Source organism: Arachis ipaensis, chromosome B06 (genome assembly GCF_000816755.2).
Source record: "Arachis ipaensis cultivar K30076 chromosome B06, Araip1.1, whole genome shotgun sequence".
Taxonomy (NCBI): domain Eukaryota; kingdom Viridiplantae; phylum Streptophyta; class Magnoliopsida; order Fabales; family Fabaceae; genus Arachis; species Arachis ipaensis.
The window spans coordinates 89,314,976-89,324,698 of record NC_029790.2 but is presented as its reverse complement, the minus strand read 5'-3'; the positions used below and the strand labels follow the sequence as shown (position 1 = coordinate 89,324,698).

Sequence of the window (9,723 nt, the reverse complement as noted above, 5' to 3'; positions counted from 1 at the left end):
AGCTTGAGCTTCATGGATGCATACTCTGGTTACAACCAGATACTCATGCATCCAGAAGACCAAAGCAAAATGGCATTTATAACTGAGCATGGAAATTTTTGTTATAGAGTAATGCCATTTGGTCTAAAGAATGCAAGTGCAACCTACCAACGCCTGATGGACAAGGTATTCCATCACCAAATAGGTCGGAACATGGAAATTTATGTCGACGATATGGTCGCCAAGACCACCCAGGAGAAGTCACACTGCGACAACCTTAAAGAGATATCCGAATAGATACGAGCATACAAGATGAAACTCAACCCAGAAAAATGCGCCTTTGGGGTGCAAGGAGGCAAATTCCTCGGATTTATAACCCCGAAAAATGCGAAGCAATACTCAACATGGTGAGCCCTAGAACAATAAAAGAAGTACAACAACTGGCAGAAAAGGTAGCAGCACTATCTCGGTTCCTACCATCAGCATCAAGCCGAGCATACCATTTCTTCCAAACAATAACAAAGAACAAAAAGTTTCAATGGACAGAGGAATGTGAGAAAGCGTTCACCAAGCTCAAAACCATTTTGTCATCACCACCAGTACTACAAAGACCAGAAGTCGGTAAACCGCTATACTTGTATTTATATGTTTCTAATCATTCTATAAGCTCGGCCTTAGTCATTGAGACAGGAAAACACAACAACCGGTATACTTCGTCAGTAGAGTCATGCAATCCACAGAACAGAGGTATCCGAAGATAGAACAGCTAGCTTTAGCACTCGTAACAACAGCGAGAAGACTCAGATACTACTTCCAGAGCCACACAGTGATAGTACGGACAAACCAACCATTAAGACAAATACTGACAAAACCAGAACTAGCCGGACGACTAACTAAATGGTCCATCGAGCTCTCAGAATTCGACATCCAATTTCAACCAAGGTCAGCCTTAAAAGCACAGATCCTCGCTGACTTTATATCAGAACTAACCTCAGACGAACACAACAAATGTTGGGAACTACACGTCGACGAAGCATCCAGCAAGGGAGGAAGCGGAGCTGGGATAATCCTGAAAGAAGGGGACAATGTGGTGGCCGAGCAATCTCTCCAGTTCCACTTCCCAGCAAGCAATAATCAGGCAGAGTATGAGGCCCTTATTGCCGGACTCAAGCTCGCCCTCAACTTCCAGGTACAAAGTCTAACAGCTCACTGCGATTCTCTCTTGGTGGTTCAACAAATCCGAGGAGAATATCAGGTAAAGGATCCCTTGCTAGAGCGATATTGGCTCATAGCAAAGGATCTTATTTCAAAATTCAGTTCATTCATTATTCTACATGTGCATAGAGATAAGAATATTAGAGCCGACGTATTATTCAAACTTGCCGCCACTAGATCAGACACACAAACATCGGCATTATCACAACTCACACTTAAAAAACCCAGTATTGAATTACTATCTATAAGCATTAACCACCTCCATGATTGGAGAACACCTTTTCTTGAATACATCAATACAGGCACCATGCCCAGAGACGAGCTCAACACGCAATACTTCAAGCGAAGAGCAAGTCTCTATACAAACATAGGTGGAGAACTATACAGACGCGGTATCTCACAACCATTATTAAAGTGCCTAAACACTGAGGAGGCAAGGGAGGTCATGGATGAAGTTCATGAGGGCGTATGTAGAAACCACATTGGAGGACGAGCTCTCGCCGCAAAGATCGTCCGAACAGGATACTATTGGCCAACCATGAGAAGAGATTGCATAACAAAAGTTAAGAAATGTGACAAATGCCAAAAACACGAGGCCATCTCTACAAAGCCGGCCGAGGTATTACACAGCATGGAGGTAAGCTGGCCTTTCCATAGATGGGGGCTTGATATTCTCGGCCCATTTCCAACAGCGCTAGGTCAGGTAAAATTTCTTTTAGTATCAATAGACTACTTCTCAAAATGGATAGAAGCACAACCCTTAGCAAAAATAACAGCCGAAAAGGTAAGATCTTTCATATGAAGAAACATAATATGCCGATTTGGAATACCTAAGGAAATAATATCAGACAATGGCAGACAGTTTACAGATAATAAGCTCGGCTCATTTCTAAAAAATTTTAATATACAGCATCATTTTAGCTCGGTCGAACACCCACAGAGCAATGGGCAGGCCGAGGCTGCTAACCGAGTTATATTGCAGGCAATGAAAAGAAAGCATGACAATGCAAAAGGTGAATGGGTCGAGCTGATCCCAGAAATATTGTGGAGTTACAACACAACAATACAAACCACCACAGGTGAAACACCTTTCAAACTAGTGTATGGATCAGAAGCACTAATCCCAGTAGAGGTCGGGACTCCTACAATCAGAACCGAACTATACGATGAACAGTACAACACATGCATAAGGAGCGCCGAGCTTGACCTCGTCGAAGAAGACAGAGATATTGCGGCGATTAAACAAAGAGCCATGAAGCAATTGGCGGAGAGAAAACACAATAGAAAAGTTGTTCCAAGAACATTTACGAAGGACGACTTAGTCCTCAGACGAATCGAAGACGCGAGACGGCCTCCTTCGCATGGCAAGCTCGCCACAAACTGGGAAGGACCTTTTCGAATAGCAAAAGTACTCGGAATGGGGGCTTATCAACTCCAGACACTTCAAGGCAACCCAGTATCAGGGAACTGGAATGTTTCGTCATTAAAAATGTATAGATCATAAGTTGTACAATCAGCGGATGAAGGTACTCTTTTTCCCCCCTTAAGAGCTTTTTCCCAAAAAAGGGATTTTGCCTAAGGAAGGGTTTTAATGAGGTCGGACGCCCAATATATTCAAATCAACATGAACGATACTCTTCAAGCAAACCCAATTCTAACAAACAAAGTACAAGAGCAATAAAGCATACAAACATCACAACAAAGTGATATCGTCAACTTGGCTTAACCTCGGCCAAAGACAAAACATTATCCGAGTTCAATATGTCAAAACAAGGTGACCACATCTCGGCCACCAAAAACCAAAAAGTCAGACAAAAAGTAAAAGAGTTATCAATACATATCCAAAGAAAATAAAGCAAAACAAATTAAGAAGGGGGAGCGTTCTCATCATGCTCCTCCACAGTACCATCTACAACCAACTTTCCACTAACTACTATCTTAGTCATGTCAAGCTGACCACAATCAAACTCCGGAGCCAATACAGAAATCTGACTAACAGCACGCTCAAAACCACAAGAGAACATCTCCATGACATTTTCCTCCAATTCATGAACACGAGAAGTAAGCCGACCCTTAGCAACATCATTCTCCATGACCTCAGCCTGCAGCAACCGAATCTGATCTCTCAAGCGAGTCACCTCCTCCTTAAATTCCTTTGCCTTAGCCACAGCACCAATAACAGCATCATCTCTCTCCTTCAAAGATTTCTCCAGTTCAGCAATCCTCGTACCACATGACTTCTCCAAATCGGCAATTTTGTTTACAGCCTCTTGCTGTTCAGCACCGATAAGCTCGGTGGTTCGACCAACACACATCAGGCGAGAGGAAACAATCTACACAAAGTTTGGAGCCGAAATAAAGATGAAGAAACCAAGTAAAAACATCTGAAGAGCTCGGACTACGATGAACATTACCTGAACGAACTTCCCAAGCGCTTCCATGCCTACCCGACGAGTCATAAGCATATCACCAGGATACTGAGACACTTTATCAGAGAGATCGGCGAAGTCAAATTGATCACTCCAGAGAGAATGTGATCCAGATCCTGGGATAAAACCATGAAGTTTCTTCTGCTGATCAAAAGCAAACCTGCCACCTCCAGTAACCTCCTTATTATCCTCTGAAATCACCTCCACAGATCTCTCAACATTATCCCTCTTCCTTTTGAAAGAAGACGCTGGCTGAGCAACAGATTGGGTGGCATCACCACCCTCCTTATTAACGGCCACAGAAGCATCAGTAAGATTTTCCTTTTTCTTCTTAAGAAAAGACTGAAGACGTGAAGGATCAAGAAGAGGAACTCGCCCAACTGCATAGAAGCGGAAAAGTTCAGAATGAATAAAATAAATAGGGGGCGAACATGCAAAAAATCAAGAAATACCTAAATATGCTTTCAAACCCTCCATATCCCCAGAATCGTGATAGCGAAGAAGGTCAGGGATAGATAAACACTCTCCTCCAGCAAAACTCTCAACTAAAAAATCTATCAATCACTCCTCCTCCTCACTCCGTTCAACAGCTTCAAGAATTTGATAAGGTTCCGAACACCAATATAGGGGAAACCGCTCTATCAACTCGTCATCGAGATAAAAAGAGTACTCGGACTCCACTGATCTCACTTTTACAAACAAAGACTTAAAATTCTTGAAAGAAGACTTATAAAGAAGGAAGAGCAAACGACCAGGGTAACTACTCAAACATACCCACAACCCCTTTCGGACCCCCTTCACTTGAAACATAGAGAAAAACACAGCAAGAGAACATGGAACAGTCAGAAAACTCATTAAACACAGGAAAGCACGAAGAAACGCCCACGAGTTAGGGTGTAACTGTGAAGGCGCACAATTTAGGTGAGTTAAAACGTCACACTCAAACGCAGAAAACGGAAACCTAACATGAAGTTCAATGAGACAAGGCGTATAGAAGTAGAAGTACTGCCAATCCCCCCTCCTCTCACAAACCCTATCTTCACTAGAACAGGGGAGGAATTCAACGACGGTACCAGAACCCTCTTTCACATGCAAACCCCGAAGCTCAATCATGGAATCAACACTAACAAACGAAGAGGAGCGAGTCCTCATGTCATCATGAACCCAGTAATACGGATTAGCTTTATCCTCTTCTACAACTTTATCTTTTTCCTTATCTCTCGCCATCTCAGAAGAAGGAACAGAGAAACGAAAACAAACTACAGAGAAAAAGACAAACCTTTAGAAGTCATGGCAAGAGTCAGCAAATAGAAAAAATTTGAAACAGCAATGAAATTTCCAAAGCAAGAAAAAATTATTGCAAGCCCACTAACTTAGTGGGTAACTTAACTCGCAACCGTTAAGCAAAGCATGAAAAATCCAAACGGCAAAGAAGCGCATTAAAAACGGGCACGTTTTGCAAGAAGAAACAACAAAAGTCTTCCAAAGTCATTCAAAATTCCTACGAAGACCACTTTAAAGCACGAAAGCGAGAAGTAACAAAAATAAGCTCGCCTACCATCCCCACACGATGCCAGCCGAGTTTGGGGGCTATGACGTGTACCTCGCTAAGTTCGGAATTAGCATCAACATCAGCAAACCGACCATAAATCCCGGTAACAAATAAATCCAAACTGAAACAACCATTTGACTAAAAATACACGTGAGTCACACACTATCCTCTAGCCGTTACCAATAACAACGGAACTCATCAACTGATCCACGAATATCGGAACAACCAAGCAACATACAGCACTCCATTTCATCTATAAAACCAAACCTAAACAACTTAGGAAAGCCAGGTTACATTTTACTAATTCTAGTTTATTTTTCTTATTCTTTGATAATACTCATTCTTACTTGAGCGTCGGAGTGCTTGTTGCAGGTGCTCCCGCCGCCGTGTTTCAAGGTGTCGAGGTTCTTGATGAGCGGATAATTTATACGCTTTTTGGCATTATTTTTAGTATGTTTTTAGTAGGATCTAGTTACTTTTAGGGATGTTTTCATTAGTTTTTATGTTAAATTCACATTTCTGGACTTTACTATGAGTTTGTGTGTTTTTCTGTGATTTCAGGTATTTTTTGGCTGAAATTGAGGGACTTGAGCAGAAATCCGATTCAGAGGTTGAAAAAGGACTGCTGATGCTGTTGGATTCTGACCTCCCTGCACTCAAAGTGGATTTTCTGGAGCTACAGAACTCAAAATGGCGCGCTTCCAATTGCGTTGGAAAGTAGACATCCAGGGCTTTCCAGAAATATATAATAGTCCATACTTTGGCCAAGAATGTTGTGACAATTATGAATTAAGATCAGAGCACCAAGCTTTGGAGCCATTACCAGGATTTGTTCGAGCCTGGAGATCACAATTTCGTGCACCAAGTTTTTGGCGCCATTGCCGGGGATTGTTTGAGTCTTCGGCAAGCTTTTGGTCCGGTAACATCAGTGCCAGATTCCCTTTTGATCCGGCAACAGCACCAAGTTTTTGGCGCCGTTGCCGGGGATTGTTTGAGTTTGGACAACTGACGGTTCATCTTGTTACTCAGATTAGGTAATTTTCTTTTCGTTTTCTTTTCAAAAATTTTTCAAAAATATTTCAAAATTTTCTCCTTTGTTTTCAAAAAAAAAAATGTTTTCCAAAAAAAAAAATTATATATTTTTCTTCAAAATTTTTAAGAATGAATTCTAGTGTTTCATGAAGCATGTGAAGCCTGGCTGGCTGTAAAGCCATGTCTAAATTCGTTTGGACTGAGGCTTCCAACCATCACTTTATACGACTGTAGGGCATGTCAGGCATGTCATGTCTGAATCACATGCTAAAGCTTGGCTGGCCATTGGCCATGTCTAGTGTTTTGGACTGGAGCTTTCATTGAAAGCTTGGCTGGCTAGTGAGCCATGTCTAATTCCTGGACTGAAGCTTTAGACTGAGAATGCAAGATTCCTGGAATTCATATTAAAAATTTTGGAATCCTTATTTTTCTTTTTCATATAATTTTCGAAATAAAAATCCAAAAAAATTAGAAAATCATAAAAATAAAAAATATTTTCTGTTTCTTGTTTGAGTCTTGAGTCATATCATAAGTTTGGTGTCAATTGCATATGCATCTTGCATTTTTCGAAAATTCTCATGCATTCATGGTGTTCTTCATGATCTTCAAATTGTTCTTGGTAAGTCTTCTTGTTTGATCTTGATGATTTTTTGTTTTGTGTCTTTTCATGTTTTTCATATGCATTCTTGAATTCTTAGTGTCTAAGCATTAAAGAATTCTAAGTTTGGTGTCTTGCATGTTTCCTTTGCATTAAAAATTTTTCAAAAATATGTTCTTGATGTTCATCATGACATTCAAAGTGTTCTTGGTGTTTATCTTAACATTCATAGCATTCTTGCATGCATCACATGTTTTGATCTAAAAATTTCATGCATTGCATAATTTTCATGTTTTTCATAAAAAATTCAAAAATAAAAAAAATATCTTTCCCTTTTTCTCTCATCAAATTCGAAAATTGAGTTGACTTTTTCAAAAATTTTTAAAATCAAATTGTTTCTCATAAGTCAAATCAAATTTTCAATTTGAAAATCTTATCTTCTTCAAAATCTTTTTCAAAAATCAAATCTTTTTCAAAATTCTTAGTTATTTTCGAAAATTTCAAAAAAAAATATTTTTCAAAAATCTTTTTCTTATTTTTATATAAAATTTTCGAAAATAACTAATCAATTAATGATTTGATTCAAAAATTTGAAGTTTGTTACTTGCTTGTTAAGAAAGATTCAAACTTTAAGTTCTAGAATCATATCTTGTGATTTCTTATGAATCAAGTCATTAATTGTGATTTTAAAAATCAAATCTTTTTCAAAACTAATTTCAATCATATCTTTTCAAAAATATCTTCTTATCTTATCTTTTTCAAAAAGTTGGTTTCAAAATATCTTCTCTAACTTCCTATCTTCTTATCTTTTCAAAATTTGTTTCAACTAACTAACTAACTTTTTGTTTGTTTCTTAACTCTTTCAAAACTACCTAACTAACTCTCTCTCTCTAATTTTCGAAAATATCTCCCTCTTTTTCAAAAATTTCTTTTTAATTAACTAATTATTTTTATTTTTTATTTTTGATTTCAAAAATTTTCGAAAAATACTAACCTTTTTCAAAAACTATTTTCAAAAATCACTAACTCTTTTTCAAAATAATTTTCGAAAATTATCCCTCCCCCATCTCATTCTATTTATTCATTCATATCCTAACATCTTATCTCACATCTCTTCCATTGGTACAGTTGTGTTTCTTCCCTTACATCACATCCTTTATCTCCCCCTCTTCTTCTACTTACAAAGGGATCCCTATACTGTGGTATAAAGGATCTCTATTATTATTATTATTATTATTCTGTGCCTTCTTCTTTGTCATATGAGCAGGAGCAAGGATAAGAACATTCTTGTGNGTTTTGAAAACAGAATCAAAAACAGCAGAAGAAAAATCACACCCTGGAGGAGCATCTGTCTGGCGTTCAAACGCCAGAACAGAGCATAGTTCTGGCGCTGAACGCCCAGAATGGGAGCATCCTGGCGCTGAACGCCCAGAACAAGCATGGTTCTGGCGTTCAACGCCAGAAATGGCAGCAAAGGGGCGTTGAACGCCCAAAATAGGCACCAACCTGGCGCTGAACGCCCAGAGTTGTGTGCAAGGGGCATTTTACATGCCTAAATTGGTGCAGGGATGTAAATGCCTTGACACCTCAGGATCTGTGGACCCCACATGATCCCCACCTACCTCCACTCACTTCTTCTCACCACTCTCTTTCACACAACCCCATAAACACTCTTCCCTAAAAACCCCTCACCAATCACCTCCATCCCTCTTTCCCACTAAACCTTCACCACTCACATCCACCCACTCTTCCCCATAAACCTACCTCATAAACTCCACCTACCTTCAAAGTTCAAAACCAATTTCCCACCCAAACCCACCCATATGGCCGAACCTTAAACCCCCCTCCCTTCCCTATATAAAGACCTCCATTCTTCACCAAATTCACACAACACACCCCTCTACACTCTCCTTAGCCGAAACCTCATCTCCCTCTCCCTCTCCATATTTCTTCTTCTTCTATTCTTTTGTTTATTGCTCGAGGGCGAGCAATATTCTAAGTTTGGTGTGGTAAAAGCATAGCTTTTTTGTTTTTGCACCAGTTCTCTTGCAACGCTGCTCCCTGGACGACATATAAGCTCTCCAAAAGACACAAGCAGCTAACTTTGACGCCGTATACTTCGGTTCGCCTAGGACGGAACAGATGTCAACATTATAAATTTACGGGAAAGAGAATATTATATGAAACATGGACAGGGGATCGAGGATAATATTAAGTTAAATTGGGAATATATACCTATATAGTTCCCAATTGGAGATCCTCTAGAAAATTAAAATTGCAAGAAAGAAGATAAATATGTAAACGTTCAACTCTTTCTCAACATACATTGTTGTAACTTGTAAGTTGCATGCAACAAATTATATCTGCTGATGCACATAATTAATTTCTTTTTTTTGTTTTTCACGGTATCTCTCAATCCGACAGGTCAAAGATTAATCTAGGCCTTTACTCAAAATTAAACGTGACCTTAGGAAATAGATCATGTAGCAGCTACCACACTGAAAATGTGGTCTATTCTCAAAACACATTGACCTCTTTTTCCATGGTTACAATTTTTGAGTAATGAGCTGTTATGTAGGGCTAAAAGATATTTCTATATGATAGTTTTGTTGTCGTTATAACATCAAATTTTCTGTTTTGATTCATATATATAGCTCAACATCAATTATAAAGTCCCCCAAAAAATTTACCTAGATCTTATGTTTATATAATTGATTTGTTTATATTCATGCTCCTTTTCTACTAACTCTTTTGTAGCTTGATGATATGACTACTTTTCTAATATAGCAAGGAGTAGTAATTTTGTGATATATATTTGACTATTTACAAATTTGAAATTGGATTATATTTAAGAGATATAATTATTTATATATCTCTTTCTATCAGTTTAAAATTTTAAAAAAATTAATTTTATGATA

General features: G+C 38.8%; 1 protein-coding gene across 1 annotated transcript; it reads left to right on the top strand.

The window, feature by feature from the left end:
• LOC107647051 lies at nucleotides 312-2,698 on the top strand. The gene is made up of 3 exons (XM_016351179.1): nucleotides 312-600; nucleotides 720-1,831; nucleotides 2,105-2,698. Exons 1-3 carry the CDS (start codon nucleotides 312-314, stop codon nucleotides 2,696-2,698), a joined length of 1,995 nt encoding a protein of 664 aa, XP_016206665.1.

Bases quoted from the DNA above. Each gene is read 5' to 3' on its own strand.
- LOC107647051 (XM_016351179.1), top strand. From the start codon at position 312: ATGCGCCTTTGGGGTGCAAGGAGGCAAATTCCTCGGATTTATAACCCC. The intron at 601-719 runs GTAAACCGCTAT...TGCAATCCACAG, and splicing joins ACTACAAAGACCAGAAGTCG to AACAGAGGTATCCGAAGATA. The intron at 1,832-2,104 runs GTAAGCTGGCCT...TTTAATATACAG, and splicing joins AGGTATTACACAGCATGGAG to CATCATTTTAGCTCGGTCGA.